Raw genomic sequence first — 21,191 nt, 5'->3', positions numbered from 1 at the left:
TCTGGGAAATCTTCCCTAATTATATGAGGCAGCTAGAGGGTGCAATAGATCGAGTCCTGGGCTGAGAGGGAGGAAATCCTGAGTATAAATCCTGCCTCAGTAGAACCCTGGGGGAAATTCATTTAAGGTCTTCTAGCCTCAGTTTCCTCATATGATTCCCACAGGGTTATTCTGAGGGTCAAAGAAGATAAGGGGGAAAAGGACCAACCATTTAATTAAATGCCTACTATGTGAGAGACACTGTGCTAAGTGCTTTACAGAACTCATCTCATATGATAACACTTGTAAAGTGCTTTGAAAACCTTAAAGTGCTATGAAAATGATAGCTAGGTTATCTACCCGCAGTGAACTTTTGTTCCTGTGAACTCCCAAACCAATCATTTGGCATTCTCTGTCTATACATAATGTGCTTTCCAAACCTTAAAGCCAGATATACATTTAGTTATTATTAATATTATTAACCCTCTGAGTTCGTATTTCATCTTTTTCCCCTTCCATAGACAAGCTAGCAGAAAAAAAAATCATCTACACTTGATCCCTCCAATTCCTCCCACCTCTCACTCACTCCTCAATCCCTTGTAACTGGATCTGTCACTCCACTGCTTTCCCGAAACTGTTCTCTCTTCTCCAAGGTTACCAGTAATCACTTAATTAGTAATTCCCATGGCCTTTTCTTAGTTTTCATCTTTTTTTTTTTAACCTCTCTGCAGCTTTAGACACCAATGACCCCCCTTTCATTCTATATATAATCTGTCTTCTCTTAGCACTTGCGATATTGTTCTTTCCTGGATCTCCTCCTGTCTCATCTGACTATTCTTCATTGACCTTTGGATGACGGTGACTGTCCTGTAAAGCTCTGTCCTGCAAAGCTCTGTCCTCTTCTATCTGTATCTTCTCTTTTATATATAATAATATTTGCTTTGGATGCTCTATATGTTTCCTAAAGTATCAACCATTCATGTTAGTTTTTTTTTTTTTTTTATTTGTCACATATTACTCATGTGACCTCAACCTCTCTGGACCTCAGTTTCTTTCTCTCTAAAAGTTGGACTTCACAGCTAATAGAATGACCCTATACATCCAGTCAACCAGTACTTACTAAATGATTATTTTGCGCTGAGCACAGGAAATGCACAAAAAGCAAAAATACAGTCTTTATGCTCAAGAGCTCACATTCTAAAAGGAATTAGACAAACCTGTCGAATTTTTTAAAATGGTTTTTAATATTTTTTTCCTAATCTCTTTTATACTCTAGCAAATCTTATCACACAAATAAAATTTATCCACACATACTGAAATGTTAACATAATTTAGTTTTGCAACAGCTACACATGCAGTTGTTAGAAATACAATAATATGACTTTGCTGCTCTCTGATTCTTTAAATCCGTTTCAGATAGAAAATACCCCAAAACAAATTTTTAATTGGGTTTAAGGCACAGGCATGGTGAGGATTTTTATTCAAAATAGGCATTTCAAAAAATTGTTGATAATGATAATGACAGCTAGGTGGCACAGTATGCTGGGTCTAAAGGCAGGAAGAGCTGAGTTCAAATCCTATCTGAAATATTTACTAGCTATATGATTTAACAAGTCATTTAACCTGTCTGTCTCAGTTTCCTCAACTGTAAAATGGAGTAATAATAGTACCTATCTCTCAGGGCTGTTGTGAGGATTAAATGAGATGTTTGTAAAGTGCTTAGCACAGTGCCTGGCACGTAGTAGACATTGTATAAATGCTTTTGTTGTTATTCAGTCATTTTTCAGTCATGTCCAAGTATTTGTGACTTCATTTTGGGGTGTTCTTGGCAAAAATATTGGAACAGTTTGCCATTTCCTTCTCCGGCTCATTTTACAGATGAGGAAACTGAGGAAAACTGGGTTAAGTGACTTGCCTAGAGTCACACAGCTAGGAAGTGTCTAAGGCCAGATTTGAACTCTCAGAGATGGACTCTTCCTGACTCTAAGCCTGGAACTCTATTCACTCTGCTATCTAGATAATGCTAGCTATCATCATTACCATTGTTATTAAAATTATAAATTTAAAGCTAAAAGGGAGCTTAGATGTCATCTAATAAAACTTCAGTTTATAGATAAGGAAATGAAAGCCCAAATTTAATTAACTTTGAATTAAAGCCCCAAATCACATACATACTAAATAATACAGTTGCCAAGTTTAAAATTCAGCTTTTCTGACTTCAAATCCATAACTCTCTGTGCGCCATGCTGATACCAAATACTTTTTGAAGTTTATAGGAAAGAGGACTGTAAGAAGATTTTCTATGGATACTTAGCAAAGTAATTTCAATGGTAACGCAGATGTAAGTGTCATAAGCATTGGTTGTCCAAGGGTGGTTAGCAACCCTTGAGGGACCCTTTCAGGGAGTCCTCGAGGTCAAAACTATTTTCATAATTATACTAATTCATTTTAATTTCTAGCACAGTAAATTTCAATTCATATAACTCATATATACGAAAGTTCTTGGGGGGAGGGGATTGGGGAGTCCTCCTTGATTTTTAAGAGTATAAAAAGGTCCTGCCTGAGATATCAAATGTTGGGAACCACTTTCAGAGAGTTATCATTATAATCAACAATTACAAAGGAAGGGTCATAACAGTAACATCATTTTGGAGCTCACCATGATCCCATGGCAACAATAAGAGACAATCAATTATTTGAGCATTTGTTCAGCATCTGCTGCATACGTGGCCAAGTGCTCTTCCAGACACTGAGCACAGATAAAAATGAGGCAATCCTTATTTTCAAGGGGTTTATCTGCCATTATGACCTTTGCTTCTATCATTTAACTTACTTGCCCTTTAAAGGAGGACACGGGCGAACTGTGGTATCAGGTTCAAGCTAGCATATCATGTTCCCTTTGGATCAATTCTGAGTGCTTTTTAATCAAATCACAGATCAGACTGTAGCCATAAAGGTCCTGCCAAGGTGTTTTAAAGAAAGCTATCCTTGGGTTCCCCTAGAATCTCAGAGTGTGACAGAAAATGAAAAGACAAAGGACCTGAGTAGCCCTGGGCTTCTGAGCATCATTTCCTTCTTGTGATTACAGTCCTGGACAATCTCACTGTTTACTTAGAATTGGGTCAGACCTGCACGTGTCTCTTAAAGGGACAGACAACAATGATTACCTCGGCTCAAGGGACCTCCTCACCTTAGTAGACATAATCCTGTCACTTTCTTACAACCTTCATTGTCTCCTTACTTCCTCCTCAACTGACCTATGGTTGAGCTTTCTGAGCTCATCTTGGTCTGATCAGCCACAGTCGGACACTGTACCTTGACCTCAACATAGTAATGTCATTTTTCGTCCTCTTTAGGAAGGACGATAACTAACCGACCAACCAGTTCCTCCTATGCTATCCTTTTTATCTCTCACCCTTCTCTCCATGACGCTTTCATTCTCTCATAACTTGTCGATACTTTCTTGGAAATATCTTATTATCCAATTCATAATTTTCCAGGGACTTGCTTCATAGGAGAAAATAAAACGATGAAGAAAAAATTAATTCCTTACACATAATTTACTACTAGGTAGAAAGTGATGGCCCCAGATGCTTTTCTGGCTTCCTAACTACAATTATCTTGTAGTAGAAAATCTTCATTTATGCTTTCAAATCTCTTTGGCACCTATTTCTTCCATCTTCAGACTAGTAAAGAATACATCACAATAGCACCAATGAGGCAAATTTCCAATAAATTATAAGCAGGTCAAAAGGATTATGGTATTATCATACGTACTTATTGGTTTTATCTCCATCATCTTCTAAAAGAATTTGAATTACTCAAAATTGTACATGATGCAAAATGGAGAAGTTAGGGATTAAAAACAAAACAAAATAAATCTAAAGGAAACAAAGGGAGCAGATGTTATTTTTTTTTTATTTTTAGGCAAATGGGATTAAGCAACTTGCCCAGGGTCACACAGCTAGTGTCAAGTTAGTCTAAGGCTGGATTTGAACTCAGATTCTCCTGACTTCAGGGCTGGTGCTCTAACCACTGCACCACCGAGCTGCCCTAGCAGCAGATGCTATTAAGCACCTAAGAGATAGGTAGATTACTTCTACAAATGTGCTTGGAATTTCAATCTAAATTTTCTGTCACTTAAGCTCAAAAGAAACAGTATTGAATCATATGAAAGATGAGAAGAGACGAGGAAGAAGGGAAGGAGGAGAAAAGAGAGAGAAGGGTGAGGAGGGAGGAGAGGAGGCACAGGCCAGTTGACCGACATGCCCTGCTCAGGAAAAACAGTAGTATTTATTTGATTGTGGTTCTCAGAGCAATAGTTAAAAGGAAGTCAGGTCATCCCTATGGTAGCCTAGGAGGAAGATGCGTGTGTAGGACGCTCCGGTGGCCCTACTTAGATATGAGGAGCTCTCACTAACCGGACAGCAGGATTCTAGCAGGGGAAGACCAATTGTCTTTATGACAGATGCAGGAAAGTATGAGTGAAACATGTCCCTGGCTTCTTGGGCCAGCCCGGTGCTAGGGAAAGCCTCCTGACTTCGGAGGTCACATAATTTCCATTTGCTGACTAGGAAAGGCCAACTAACTGCAGAAGCAATTTGTCATTCCTCTGGAGAAGACAAAGAGCCAGGCTAGTCTTGCCAACCAGGCAGAAGGCCAACTTACTTCAGAACAGGTGTAGACAGAAGGGGTACCTGAGTTCTGAGCCACTGTCTTCCTTAAAGAAGTGCATCACTAAAACCAAAACCAAAAACAAACACTTCTAATGAAAGTACTTGCTTAAGACTTCAAAGTCCTTCACCAAGCAACTGTGAATGAAATGTGTACATTTCATAAGTGTGAATGAAGAGATAACTGGGCATGAAAAATGTTTAAGGCTGGTTATGATTCTACCTAGCTTTCTTGTCGATAAAGGGACTTCCATATGGCTCCTGTAGAACACTACATTTAAGAACTGCATTCCAATGGACCTACCATGATATGAGTTGCAAAATGTCTCTTAAAAGCTGATTGAATTGACTTGCGGAATAAGGTTATTTCCCCAGTTACAAAATGGAGATAATAATATTCTGCACAATCCACTTCACCGGTTTGTTACGACAATCAAATGCAATAATGAAATATAATGTTTTGTAGACTATAAAGCACTTTATGAAATTAACTCCAATTTATCCCTTGTTTGTACCTAGCTATTTGCCTATTGTCTCCGCCATTAATCTGGGAAGTCCTTGAGAGCAGGGACTTTTTTTTTTTTTTTTTTTGCTTTTCCTTTGTTTCTCTAGCATTTAGCACAGTCCTTGACACACTGGACGTTGTTGACTTGACTTTACCTGACATGTGAGGCAGTAGCACATGTTACTAAACAAAATTACCTAATGCATTTTCCTAATTGTTTAAGTACAGATTTTAAAAAGGGTGCTAAACAAAGCCGTATTGGAGATCTCTTAAGACAAGAGACTGTTGGAAGACAATTCAAGAAGACAGGCTTCCTGTGTTTGCTCTTTGTAGAGATGAGCATTTTTCAATTTGACAGCGTCTTGTCTTCTTTGCTTCCTTCTACCTCTAAAGAGGGACAATTATTCCTCTGGGTGATTGATACAGGGTTTAACTAAAATTAATATGCAGGAGATTCAGTAAAGGTACATATTGCTAGGCTAATCTTTTACTTATTTCCTTAATTGGATTTTAATTGTCTCCAAGTCTTTAAATGGCTAGTCCTCAGATACAAAAGCAATTAATTTAGTCTCGTTTTATTTTCCTGACCCAGCACCTGATTTTATTGAACATGTAAAAGAAGAATTAGAAAATGTACATATACTTGACATAGTAATGCCAGGAGTGGAGGTAGGATTAAAATATAGATGGTATTTTAAAGAATATTATTATCACTAAATAGTGATATTATTATCATTATATCAAGAATATTATTTGAATATATATTATCACTGTATCAACAATATCACTATTATCAAGAATATTATTGTCACTAAATAGTGATTTTTCCTCAAGAATTCTAAGTCATTAATAAATGGGGAAAAAACTCAGTAAACTCTTGAAAAAATTACTAAAATAATAGTATATTAAAATGCTGTTGGTTTAATTAAGGGGCAAAGAGGAAATTTTAGAGTCTCGAAGATGGAAGAAAGAAAACAGTATCACTATTAATTGTGAGGCACCTGATAGAGAGCTCTTGGCCTGGAGTCAGGAAGCATTGAATTCAAATTGGTCTTCAGACATAGCTGTGTGACTTTGGTCAAGTCATTTCACTTCTGTCTGCCTCAGTTTCCTCAACTGTAAAATGGCGATAATAATAGGACCTACTTCTCAGGGTTGTTTTGAGATTTAAATAAGATAATACATGTAAAGCAATCAGCACAGTGCCTGGCACATAGTAGCTGCTTAATAAATGATTATTTCCTTCCTTGTTAAAGTCCATACACAGAAGCACTGCTATATTACCTAGACAGAGTCCATGGCACAATACACACACATAAATATATGTATGTATGTATGTATGTATGTATATTATTTTGCAGTTAAGAAAGAAAACATAGAAATTCCTTGTTTTTAAAAAAAAAATTCTAAAATTTAGAATGATCAGATGTTCTAAATTCTGGGTAACAGTTCATGATTTCAAGCTTTAAGCTAACCTGTCTCTTCAAAGACTTCAAAGAATGTAGATACAAAAGACATTTTTGCTTTTTAGTTTTAGAGGCATAATTTATTTGTTTGTTTGTTTGTTTGTTTTTAACTAAGAAGGGTTAGGGTAAAATACAATTTAGGTTTTCCAAACCTTTGGCAAGATTTTTCTAGTCTTATCCATTGGAGCCACGGAAGTATTTTAAACTCTCAGGGGGTGAAGGTCTCAATGCAATCCTGCATAATTATGTCTAATCCCCATGGACAGCTGCCAACAAACCTCATACTGACAGTCTGATCCTCCTGAGTTGTCAATCTCTGCATGCAACTCAATCCACTTGGAGTGGGGTTGCATATGTTCCTCCTTTTTGTCTTTGAGGCATCTGGGAATCTTTGAGATTATCTGGTCCAAAATCCTCCCTTCACAGATGAGGGAATGAAGGCTCACAGATAGAGGTTAAGAAATTCACCCTAGTTCACACAGCAAGCTAGATACAGGACAAGAACTCAGTTTTCCTTATTCCCAGACCAGTACTTATTCTACTGAAATGGAAACAGTGATTGTATCATAGTTCCTTCTCAGTGTTTTTATATGCAAATGAATGTGAACAGGGCAAATTATGGTACCTTTGAAATAATTGAAAACATTTATCTTCCCAAGAGTAGTAAAAAAGCAATAAATGCTTTCCAATAAATGACTGCAGCAGCTAAGCACTAAGAAAAATGTTCTGGCTTAAGATTCTTTTGCAATTCCATAGCATTGTTATTCTGTTGTTAATGTGAATTTTTGGAGGCACCTTAAAGGAAGTACAGAAAAGGAGACAGACCAGGTTAGTAATGAAGGAGGAAGTGCTAAAATGCTTGCCTTTAAACGCAAAGCACACTGACTGTGGGCATGCAACTGTACTTATCTCTTCAAAACCCTGCATACCTATGACCACAGCAAAGCTAATGCATGCGGGCAAAAGCAAAGGGAAGAGGGACTCTGCTACCAAATAAATTAGAATACAAAGACATGAGACACCAGTAGAGCCATCAATAGACAAAGAAAAAATGCTCTGTAATCTCCCCTGTTGTAAAGTGCCCACAGCTGGCCAGGCCCAAATGCCTTTAAGAAGTGAGATCAGGAAAACCAGCCAAAGCTTTCGGGACATGCAACGTCAAATTCTTTTGGCCCCAGATGGAAGTAGCTTTAAGAGGCTTTAATGAATCTTCCATGACACAATCTGATAGTCCCAGATAATGGGCAGCCTCATAGCATTGAAGAAGGACTCTATATGATCCTGCTTCATCAGAATTCAACTTGGACTTAGCTTACAGGTCCCAAGTTCCCAAAAATTCATTAAGCTATGGACAAAATTCTGTAAAAAGAACTGGGAATATCTTCTATACCATCTTTCTATGAGATTTCAAATCTCATATGTCAACCTTCCCTGACAAGATAAATATAAAAGTTTTGGAAAGAGGCCATGATTGTCCAAACCTAATCTCAAAGACTTAAACTGAAAAAAAAATAGCTATGTACTTAAGGGATAGATATTATTGAATTTTTTTAAAGTTACATTATAGAAATAGAAAGCAAACTTCATTCCATATTAGCAGAAAATAGACACGCAAACTGAAAAAGTTTTTATAAGTATATCTGTAGTTACACTTAACTCATGACAAATCAGGAGGTTTGAAAATAAATACAATAAACATGAAATTGATATATTACCTCTCAATACTAAGACTTGTGAGTAACGTCAAACAATGAAAAAGTACACTTTGACTCTTTAGAAAACAGTTTATAAAGGCTTTCTCAAAAAGATGATTAAAATATAAAACTATTTAGGAAAATTATCTAGGAGTAAATATCTAGAACCACTGAACTAAATTGTTGTCATAGCTTACTTGTCTTAGTCGTGTTCAAATCTTCATGAACCCATTTGGGGTTTCCTTGGCAAAAATACTGGAATGATTTGTCATTTCCTTCTCCAGTTCATTTTTCAGATGGGGAAACAAAGGCAAATGGATTAAGTGACCTGTCCAGGGTCACACAGCTACTATGTGTCTGATGTGAACCCAGATCCTCCTGACTCCAGGACTAGCACTCTATTTACTGCACCACGTAGCTGCCCACAGAACTAAATACTGCATATGAATATTGCACTGCAATATAAAAGTAATTCATATACGCACTGCCATTTATAATGAAAACCCAAATCAAGGGCATGCACTCTGAATTTAGTTTACCACATTGATTGTCTGAGGGAATGATAATTCCATTTTGAAGGACCAGGAGCAGGAAAACTTTAATTTAAGCACAATTTAAAACTGCTATCTCTTTAATGGCCTTCTGAAGATCCTAGGATCATAGATTTAGGGCTGCAGGGGACCTCAGATACCACTGAGTATCTGAATACCCCTCTCATTCAACAGACAAGAAAAATGAGACACATAAGTATCTAAAGCTGCATTTGAACTCAGATCTTCCTGACTCTAAATCCTGTACTTTATCTCTGTGCCACCTAGTGGCTTTGAGCAGTAACCAAGAAAGTTCCATTTCCACAAAAAATTGCTTACTTTTGCACACCAGGGTTTTGAGATGCCAGGACACAAAGAAATGATAAAAGAAGGAAAGCAAAGGAATTACACACTCACCCTGGTTTTGGCATCGATCTGACCTCCACGATCCAGTAAGAGCTTCACCATATTTGTGTTTCCCCTTTTGGAAGCCACATGCAGAGGAGTGATTCCATTCTACACCATGGAAAGACCAAACAAGAGCACATTGGGTTGCACAAGGGTAAGAGAGCGACGGCTTTGGATTGGGCAGCAACCTGTGCTAAAGTATGTCCTCAGGGCTACTTTGGTTTTGTTTGATTTTTTTTAAAAACTAAGAAGCACACAAACCACAAAGCTCCATAGTCAGAGGGTATGGGAAATGAAAAGGAACCACTGATTCTCTGAATAGAAGTAAACCAATAAAAAGAATTTACCAATGAGATGGATTGGTGGAATAAACAAACGGCATAACACGTTCATCTAGAGACCAAGGGAACATTCTTGCACTATGGGAAGCTATGCATTCAAAATTCCTAACTGGACTCAAATTCTAGATTAGTGTCCATTTTCCTTCTTATAGTACTTATTTCCTCAGTAGTTCTAGGATCCCAAGGCTGTTTTTTAAAAAACACACACATATTTGAAAATTAGTTTCATAGGAAAATATGATCCTTTAAAAGACTTTTTTTTCAAAACAACTCAGTACACAATACAATTTAATTTGAAAATAAAATCAAATAAATCTAGATTCCAATGAGAAGAAATCTGAGGACATACAGAGCATATCTACCAAAAGCATTTATGAATTCTGCTGGCTACCATAATCTATAAGAACATGAAAACATTATTTCTACATTTGCCTTCCTGTAAGTCTATTTGCTCATTAATGTTATCCCGAAATTGCAGTTTTGTTCAAATAGACCTTTTTATCACTGAAAAAATATTCTAGACCATTATAATAAAAATGGAAAAAAAATATGTGTGTACATAAAATCTACTGCCTATGCTATATAAGTATTATGTATCAATTTCAATGATACATGTGAAATTTATCCCTAGAGTTCCTTAAAACAAAATGCTTTACGTGGAAGAGGATGGAATATATATCATCCTCAAATTGCATTTATTACAAATTAATTGTGTGCGTGGCCTGTACTCTATAGCTGTTTTCCTTTGGCTGGGAACAGTGGTATGAATCTCTAAAGATCATATTGAATATTGAATCACTGTCTAATAGCAGGAGGAAAAGAAACGATACCTTTGAATAAACCAGCAGTATTCTGTTTGGTTGGATTTTATTTATGTCCCCATTAGCTCCTACCCAGAAAGAGAAGAATTCCAATCCTTACCCTGGCTGTGAAGTCCACAGCGGCTCCTCGGTTAAGAAGAAGTGTTGCCACATTAACATTTCCATAGTGTGCAGCTATGTGCAATGGGGTAAAACCACTCTATGGAAAACAAGTGGGATAGAGGTCAATAAAGGAATGTAGCATCCTAAGGAGAATACAGTGATGGAATGAAGGTAAGCTTTGATCAGAGTACCCTTTGGCTACAATCTAACTATTTGTGATAGTACAGATGAAAGAATGCATAAAATAGTATGTTGTATTACTTGACAGTCTGTAATATCCCAAAAGAGTCTTAGTTACTTATGAAGTCTTTTCCGATGGAACATTATTTCTTCTTTTGGCTTTAATGATGATAGAACGATTTTATTTTCCCCAATGATGTGATGTAAATAGTGTGTGATTTGGGGATGACAACATTTAGCTAAAAAGCAAATGGAATGAATAAAAACAATGAATGGGAAATAACAAGCAATTTCTTCAAATGGAAAACTCAATAATTTTTGCTACCATGCCTGAATGGCAATTATCAACAATCTATTTGGAACAAAAAAGACATCTTGAATAAAGTCTTATGAAGGAATTTCTATGATTTCTATGAAGGAAGGATGGACATTCCATTTTCTACTGATTTTTCATTTATCATGGACCTATGCCTCATTCCAAGAAAAGCTCTACACTCTGTCTTTAATTAGGCTCCTACTGAATCATGCCAAAACAAGGAGAAACTTCAGCCAAATGAGTTATTTAGCATCATGGTTAAATGAACAATAATAATAATAATAATAATAATAAACCTAAACAAATAAGCAATAAAAAGACTCTTTCAGTGAATCCATTTTTAAAAAAATGAATTCTGCCAAACTAATTACTGGAGTGACATAATCTTTAGAGAACGAATGTTTTAAAAGTAAAAGCATTGTGTATAGGATAAAAAGAATTGGAGATTATGTACATGTGCGCGTGCATGTGTGTGTGCACACGTGTGTGTGTTGTCTTTTGGCCATATTCAAAATAGAAATTATGCCATTTCCATATTTTGAAAAAAACCATTAAATATTGTTTAATTCAATATTATGCCAACATAATTATTTTGACTTAATTCTTTCACTTGCCTTATGGAAATATTACAGACTACTTAACATAATCACTAGCCAAATTTAGCTATTCAAATATTATTTCCTATTGTGCCATTTGCTTGAATAAAAACTTGAACATGAATAGGTAAAACATCTGAATAAGATTCTAAAGCTCAAGCACAGTTCTTTCCTATACATATTTTCAATACATAATTTCAGTGTTCTAATTTGTAAGAGATTTATTTGAATATGAATAGAGCCCACTTTGGGATTTGAATAGGTGATTAAATAAATCAGGCTGTAAACATCAACTAAGGACACACTGGGGAATCCTTTTAAGAGACATTCTTTTGCATCAGCAAAATAATTTGCAAGGAAATTTAGAAGTTCATAAAATCAAGGATGCATTCTAGGAACCAGCAGAGACTGGGTAAAAACATTCTGAAGTGGTATCTGCAAGTGTCATAATGTCCAACATTAACCCCAACCCCCTCAAAAAATCCTTATATCAGGCTATCTAATCTGATCAATGCTTCTGGTTTGGGAAATACATAATTGACAGAATTTTTTTTTCAGTTTTCATCCAGAAACTTAATGTCACACAAACATATTCAATATGTGAATTATTATTTACCTGACCTCGATTCAATATTCATTGAATACTGCCGAGTCATTTAGAAATCATTGGCAATATACTGAAGTTTTCTGCTTCATTTGCAGAAACACAACACAAAACTACTTTTTAGTCAATATGATAATCTATAAGAATGTATGATTTGGATTCATGAAGAAGGAGGGGGGGAAAGCATTTATATAGTGCCTACTATGTGCATGACACTGTATTAAACATTTTACAAATATTATCTTTACAGAATAAGGAAAATCGTGCAGGGAATATGAATTGACATCCCTTTCTAATCAGACAAAAGCTGTAACATCTTACTATGTTTTATTTTTTCATGGATATTTCTTAGAATATACATGAGCATGACAAATTGGTGGCTACTGGTTTAATAGAGTTACATCAGCTCTCAAACAGTTTGAAATTTAAAGAACAATAGTCAATGATTATGAAGATGCCAAAAACGTTCATTTGTACCAACTTCCTGGTTTTTCAGCCTTTTTAACATGGTTAGAGAAATGTGACTTCTCTCCCCACCATCCCCCCCACCCAAAATTTGGTTGAGGCCATTGGGATTCATAGGATCACAAGATTCAAATCTGGAATACTCATTAGAGATTTCATAATACAGATCCTTCACTTTACCAGTTAGGAAACTGAGGCCCAGTGACAGAACGTAACTTGACCCAGGGTCAATGGTAGTAAAAAGCAGAGTTACAATTTGAACCCACGGCATCTGATTGCAAATAAAATGTTTTTTTCTTATATTCTCATCTTCAGTGTTACACAAGCCAATGGGAAAACTCTTTGAAAAGAAAACCAATTTATGTAAATGTAATATTTTTTACTAACTCTGAAATGTTTAAATATCCTCAAGTTCATAATTCAAAGTCTAAGAAGCAAGACCTATGAATTAGATAGAAAGGTGTGCCACTCACAGAAACATGGGTCTTCTATTCCAAAAATATTGATTAGTCATAATATTTTTGTTTCCATAGTATAGAAGGCAGCCAAAAAACATTTTTAACAAATAGTTTGAGTCAGCGACTCTTGCACACACATGGCCAAATGAGCTAGCAAGGAATAAAAATTTGAACATCAGGTTTCTGAACTGATTATCCCTGCTGACTCTAAAGGGTTAGTTTGGTACAAGGAAGAATAGATTAAGTCATTAGATGTGTTTTAGGACTTGAGAATATAAAGCTAAATGATCATGATCAAGTAGAATGAATGGTCAAGTTCATTATATGCCCAAATTTACCATTGATATATAATACAGTTTGATGAAAAGGCTACAAAAAAAAAGAAACAGAAAGGTATGATACAACAACTTCCTAAGTTTTACTTTGATGAATTGCTTGCATAAAAATCATCAGTAATAACGATCAGTGGTCATACCCCTCCTTCTACGGATATAGAAGAGCATTAGTTGGGACACATTTTATTAAATCTGTGCTCAGTATTTCTCATATTACTGTGATAAGAGTATATGTGTATATTTATACATGTACATATATGAGCAATATAATATGTGTCTGAATATGTATGTATTTATGTATTTACATATATACACGTGTACATTTAGAGTACTGCATATATGCATACTATGTGTATGTATATTGCATGTACATGTATGTGTAGATATAGATATATGTATATATATAATATTGTGCATATATCTGTCTTTATCAATCTCTATATCAAAATAGATCAAAATTGTATGTGTGTGTGTGTGTGTGTGTGTGTGTGTGTGTGTATGTGTACCCCAGGCAAGTCATTTAACTTCTCAGTATTCTTGCCAACTCTAACACTATGAGTTATAGAGAAGATACCAATCTTCATTGGTAGTGGGAGTTTCCATCTGGGGCTGGAGCTTTAAATAGAAGTCTCATTCCTATCCCCTACCATATTTTTTCAATTATAGGAAAGTCTAAAAAAATCAGTTTCCTAATAATGGGTCTTCTAATTATTAGTATGAATTAGTGAGCATTTACTATAAATGGACAAGGATGAAAACAATATGCATCTTTGTATATTCACAATACTGTACCTCAGTTGTCCTATTCACCATCATCTGAAGCAATGTTGTTTGGGAAAAAGAGGGAAGATGTTACACAAAGATTAAGAAGACAATCATTTTACTCATTGCAATCAGGTACATTGTTTTGGCTAGCCTAAACACATGCACTATTACTAAACACATTCAATCTTATTCATTAGAGAAAAACAGAACGAATCTTATTCCTGCTCTTTCCTGTCCCTAACCAAAATGGGTAGATTTTCAAACAGCTGAATTTTCCTGAGAAATGTCTCGTGTTCATTTTCTTTCTGCTTTCTAGAAAAGGCTTTTAAAAATCTGCTCTTATCGCTCTCTCTTCATGACCAAAATTGATTTTCCATTATCACTGAACTCAGTAGATATAATTTCATGAAGGATACCTGGAAACCGGAGCCTCCCTTTTTTGCAAGCGTCCTGAGCTTTTACCTTGGATTGAACATCAGCGTTGTGGTCATTCTGGAGCAGGAGGGCTGCAGATTTGGTGTCGTCTTTCCTAGCAGCGATATGCAGGGCAGGCAGGCGCACTTTCCCCTTTGTATCATTCTCCAGGAGGATTGCCACAGCTTGGTTGTGTCCCTGTTGCAATGCCACAGCCAGGGGAGTGAAGCCATCCTGGAAGATGAAAAGATCAAGAAGGTTTTGCCAAACTGTGGATGCTTAGCATATAAGTATCCCTGGTTTAAAGGTCCGTGAACCTTACTGAAACTTTGTGCCTACACTCAGCATTCAGCAGGCATTTAATAAAAGCTTATTGAATGGATGAATTATTCAACTCCAAAACATCTCCTCTACATTTTTTTCCCCAAACAGTGGAGAGATAATCAGTGTAAACACCCAGAAATGGGAGATTTGAGTATTGCTCATGAGGCACAGCAAACAGGTCAACATGACGACCATAGAGCCCAAGGCAGGAACAAAAAGTTAGGAAGGAAGAAAGCTGTAAAGAATTCTAAATGACAAACAAAGGAGTTTATATTTGACCCTGCTTCATGAGCACAAAACCATGGAAACTAAAGATATTTCTGTAAAGTTTAGTTTTGTTAACAAGTAAAATTTGAAGCAAAGTAAATCTGACACATTTAAGGATATGAACAATAACTACAATCCTATACAATATTTGACATAATTCACTTCAACAAACATTTAAATATTTATCAAGCGCAAGGTTTTCAGGATACAAAGACAGATCCTTTTATATAGGTAACCAAGAAAGAAGGTGATAAGTGTATAGGAAAGTATATCCAGGGAAAGTGCTATTAAAAATTTTGAGGAAGACGTTGCTTTCAGCTAGAGGAAGGAGGAAGATGAGGGAAAACCCCAGGGCAGAGATGGGATCTAAGATTTGCCTTGAAAGAGGACAGAAACATCGGCAGAATGAATTGAGGGGTGCTGACTTCAGGGAAAGTACTCTGCACCCCAACCTCTGCTTCTTCATGTCCCTGGCTTCCCCCCAAAATCAGCATCTGCATGAAGCTTTTCCTGGTTCTTCCAGCTGCTAGTACCCTCCCTCTGCGATTATCCTCCATTTGCTTTGTGTATATTTCACATAAATGACAAAAGAGTTTATATTTGTATATATCTTACAGGAAAGACAGGTGGCATGATGGGTAGAGCACTGGGATTCGAATCAGGAAGGCTTACCTTCATGAATTCAAATCCAGCCTCAGACACTTACTAGCTATGTGACCCTGGGCAAGTCATTAACCATGTTTGCCTCAGTTTCCCCATCTATAAAAATGAGCTGGAGAAGGAAATGGCAAATTGCTCCAGTATCTCTACCAAGAAAACCCCAAATGGGGTCACAAAGAGTTGGACATGACTGAAACAATTGAATGACAATAACAATATATCACATTGCGTGGTTATTCGCACCATTTCTCCCCCATCAGGATATGGATTCCATGAAAGTAAAAACTATTTTTTTTTTGCAAAGACTTTCTTCATATCCTCAGTCTTTAACATAGTGCCTGGCATGTATTAAGTGTAAAGTGTAAAGGCTTGCCGATGTTTTGACTTACTGGAATATGGTGTGAGCAAAGGCATGAAAATGTGAGAAGGTGGGAAGAGAATAAAAGATAGACAGTAGTTCCGTGTAATAGTTATGTAGAATTAATGAAAGGGATTAGTTACGTGATAAATCTGAAAAGATAGGTTGGAGTTAGTCTACAAAAAGTGTTGAATGTGAGAATCAGTAGTTCATACTTTATTTGATAAACAATGAAGAAACATTGGAAATTTTTAAGTAGAGAAGTTGCATGCTCTGAAATTTTCTCTGACTCACTCCTCTTAAACCCATTCTTTGTCTTCACGATGATCGTTAGTCCATCCATCCCTCCCCATTCTAGTCTCAATTTCCTCCCTGCCAATCCTATGGTTCACCAGTTCAACCATGTAATCAATCAATAAGCATTTATTTAGTGCCTAATATGTACCAGGCAGTGTGCTAAGCACTGGACACACTTAGAAAAGTAAAAGCAATCCCAACCCTCTTGGAGCTTAAATTATAGTGGTTGATTCAACATTTATATAACTAGCCATATACAGAGTATGATGGAATACAGAGCCTTAGAAGGGAAGGAAATTGAACCTGGGGAAAAGAGGAACAGGAAAGGTCTCTAGCAGAAAGGGGCCAACTAGGTCTACTTCAAACTTATGTTATCTAATTTCACACTGCTGTGTGCCAGTCCTCTAACACACAACCAAAAGCAACAATTGTAAATCTTCTGTTCCCTTCTCAAACCTCCTAAATGACCCTGTTCCCCCTCCTCAGCACAGAATTATATCCCGTAGTTCCCCAAGAAAATCTATTATCTCAAGTTATGTCATCTTCCATTCTTTCCTTTGCTCTAGTCTCTGACAGCCTTTATCCTTGTCAAGGTCAACATTTCTGTTGCCCCTGATTTCCTCCTTTCCTGTCTCTGCTGGTTGCTTGTTCCCTTAATCATACCTTTTTTTCCATCTTCAAGCCCTTCTTATGGACCGGATTTTTCCCTTCTACCTAAAAGACATGTCTAGGTTTTCTAGCTCCTTAAAAAACACTCCATCTCTTCAAAGTGTAATCCTTTATTTCTTCTCCCTTTGACAGCAGCCAGACTCCTAGAAAAATGTCTATACTCAATGCACCTATTAATACTTCACCTACCATTCACTTTTAATTCTTTGCAATCTGATTTCCAACTTCACCAATTAAAATTTCTCCTTCCAAGATTACCAAAACCTTTTTTTCTCAAACATCATTCTACTTGAACTCCAACGTTTTTGATATTCAAATCATCCCCTCCACCTCGATATCCCCTCTGCCCCACTCTTTGATATTGTTCCTCCTTCAAAATGTCTAACCCTTCTTTTGTGCTTCTCTTTCCCCCTTTTTTCCTCTATCTCTTTTCTTCTCTCTCCCACCTGTCAAGCGTGGTCATCCCATAAGGCCCTATCCTACATCTTTCTTTCTCTACACTTTCTCTCATGGCAACATTATCAATTTATACAGGTTCAATGTTCATTTCTCTTCATACGACTCTCAAATCCATCCTTAATATCTGTTGTGGACTTAGTCCTGAATAACCAACTATATGGGGGACATTTCGACATAGATGACTCATCATCAAATTCGTCATATCCAAAGTAAAATTCACTAGGTTATCCCAAAGATATGAATCTTTGGAGGGATGACCCTCCTTCAAACTTCTTCGTTTGTGGTAAGGTACCACCATCCTCCCAATCACTTAGATTCATACAACCATAGTCATCCTGGACTCTTCTCTCTCCTCCACCTGCCAGATTTAATCAGTTGTTAAGTCTTATTGATTTTGCCTCCACAACAGCTCTTAATCTGTCCCAGTCTTTCCACTTCACAACCACTAACCTGTTTAATGGTATCAACTCTAGGACCATCTGCCAAAGTTCCCTAATTGGCTTCCCTTATAGTATCTTCCCTCTTCCACACAAAGGAAAATCTTAATGTAACATCTAAGACACATGTCACTGACTCCTCTGCTCAAAAATCTTCAGGGGTACCCTGTAACTCAAAGTTAAAACATGAAATCCTAAGCCTAGTATCTAAAACTCATCACAGTCTAGTTTCAGATTACTTTCGTAGATTTATTTCACATCTTACTCCTTCATGATGGTTAACATGCATACAGATGTTAAGGTGTGGAAAGCACACGTATATTCCAATTCTGATCTCACAACTCAGTGAGGGTTGTTATGACAGCTATCACTATCTTCATTTTACAGACAAGGAAAATGAGCCTCAGAAAGGTTCAGTGATTTCCCCATGGTTACACAGTATAGTAAGGATCACATACTTGATGTTCTAACCAACTTGGCTTGCTATCTGTTCCCCAAACACAATATCTCTTTTCCTGTCTCTATTAGTTTACATAGTTATTCTCCTTGCTAGAACACGCACTTTCTACTCCTTTTGTTGCTATTCAATTGTGTCCAACTCTTCATGGCCCCATTTGGAGATTTTTTGGCAAAGATATTGGAGTGGTTTGCCATTTCTTTCTCCAGCTGATTTTGTAGATAAGGAAACGGAGGCAAACAGGATTAAATGACTTATCCAGGGTCATACAGTTAATATCTGAGGCAGGATTTGAACTCAGGAAGAGGAATCTTCCTGATCTCATGCCGAACTCTCTATCCACTGTGCCACCTAGCTGCCCTTCATACTTCTACCTCTTAGAATAATTATCTTCCTTGAATCTCCACTCAAGGGTCTTGTCCCACTTTTTCCTAGTACCTGTCTTACAAGATTGTTGTGAGAGATCCCATGAGTTAATATTTGGTAAAGTGCTTAGCACAGTGCCTGGCACATAGTATTCTATCTGTAAATACTTAATCCCTTCCCCTCATCCTTTCCCTTTTCTGATACTGTTAGTAAAGCTGTTAGTGCTTTCTCCTTCCACTAAGTACCTTGTGTTTACTTTACTGGGCGCATGAATTAATCTAGCTCCTTGGGACAAAGGTTGTTCACTTTTTGTCTCTTTAAATTCAGAGAGTTTAAGCATGCTTTGTTATTACTGGCTGAGAAGGCTGACTGAAAAGAGACACAGTCCTCAATGCTAGGCAGAGGTTTACTAATCTCAGCACATCACGCAGGAGGGCTGAATTGAACGTACCTTTGAAGACAGCATCTCAGCTGAGAACTATACCTGATACACAGAAGGTGTCTGAAAGATCAGGGCAACATAGAAGCCTCAAAAGGCTAAAGCCACTCTTTGGCAAGGGCTCACATGGTGGTCAGAAGAAGCAACACAAGCACACTCTCACGGTCTCCCTGAAGAACTCTGGAATTGATTGTGTGACATGAGAGACACTGGCACAGGACCGCTCAGCATGATGTGCCCTCATCAATGAAGGTGCTGTGCTCCATGAGCAAAGCAGAAATGAAGTAGCCCAACAGAAATGCAAGACACACAAATTTAGAGAATCCACACCAAATGTTCACATGGACTATTTGTGCCTGACCTGCAGTAGAGTATTCCAAGCTCATATTGGTCTAATCAGCCACAAGGGGATACACTGTAACTTGACTCTAACATGGTGATGTCATTTTGATTCTCTTTGAGAGTAAAGGACAACAACCAGCCAACCAGTCAACAAATACCTGCTATGTGCCGGGCACTATGTTCTAACGACAGCGAAAAACAAAAGCAAAATCCAGCACCAGCCCTGGGAGAGCTCATCAGAGACAACAAGCAAACAACTATGTTCAAACAAAATAGATAAAGGAAAAATAGAAAATAATTAACAGGGAGAAGGCACTAGAATTAAGAAGGATTGGGAAAGGCTTCCTATAGAAGGTAGGATTTCAGATGCCAAGAGGCAGAGATAAGGAGAGGAGCATTCCAGGGATGGGCAACAGCCAATGAATATTCCTAGAGGAGATGGAGCATCTTGTTTGTGGAACAGCCAGGAGGCCAGTGTCACTGGACTGAAGAGTAAACAAGAATGTGGGGAGTGGGGTTGAAAGGTATAAGAAGACTGGAAAGATGTAGGGGTGGGGGGTGGGAAAGAGTATTCCCTCCCCGCTGTTGGATGGGGGAATGTAACAAAAACAGCTGGTAAAAGGGCTTATACTGTAGCATCTCCCATCAGCATTAGGTATTCTAAAATTAGCTGGAGTTGATGACAAGTTGGGGCAGAGAGCAGTGGAAAGCAATGCCTATTGAGGAGAAAGGTGATGACATTAATATGAGATATTGATTGCCTCAAAATGTCAGAAATTTGAATTGCTGTTCCAAGCATGTGGCCATACATGTTAGCTCTGTGTGTGACATGGATGGACGCCCATATATTCATTCACACATAATTCCTACAAAAGTCCTTTCTTCACATTGAGTATAGGTATATTTATAAGACAATGGATTCAAGATTTAGGGAGGGAGGGAATAGTCTATTATTACTTTATTTATTACATTGCTTTTTTTTTTATAGACAAGTCCAAACTTTATTTAAAACTGCATTTTAACCTTAAAGCTACTAAACAAAACACAATAAAAAAATTTTTAAAAAAAATGAGAGAGCATTGCCTTTTAACTAAAATGCCTTTGTTTTTTAACTGAGTTTGTCATCATCTGGTTGACAAGTTTAAAAAGTAAGACATACTAATCAGGGCTCATGAGCTACAAAACCACAAAGAGGATTTTGACCCATAAAATATTTAGAACCTGAGCTAGTTAACTGTGCCTAGAGGGAGAAGGGTTTTTCTTTCTAAATCATTAGTTGTTTCCATGCTTTTAATATTCAAATTAACATAGACCACCTTCTCTCAGACCAATGTATTAATTCTTGATCACACACACACATACACTTTATATAGCTCTGAGAAAGCTATGTGTTTAAGACAAGCTAGCTATTTGGAGCTAAACAGAACAGTTTTTACATTTAGTGGCACCAACTAGAAAATTTTA

General features: G+C 37.0%; 1 protein-coding gene across 1 annotated transcript in view; it reads right to left on the bottom strand.

Annotated features, from left to right (window-relative positions):
- Positions 1-21,191, bottom strand: part of ANK2 (ankyrin 2) — a 412,172-nt gene that overhangs the window by 154,584 nt on the left and 236,397 nt on the right. The window contains 4 exon segments of the mRNA XM_027837420.1: positions 9,265-9,363; positions 10,518-10,616; positions 14,266-14,289; positions 14,701-14,886. Coding sequence (XP_027693221.1) covers positions 9,265-9,363; positions 10,518-10,616; positions 14,266-14,289; positions 14,701-14,886 — 408 coding nt within the window.

Source organism: Vombatus ursinus, unplaced genomic scaffold (assembly GCF_900497805.2).
Source record: "Vombatus ursinus unplaced genomic scaffold, bare-nosed wombat genome assembly UNPS02014821.1, whole genome shotgun sequence".
NCBI classification, from domain to species: domain Eukaryota; kingdom Metazoa; phylum Chordata; class Mammalia; order Diprotodontia; family Vombatidae; genus Vombatus; species Vombatus ursinus.
This window is presented reverse-complemented; position numbering and strand designations above follow the sequence as displayed.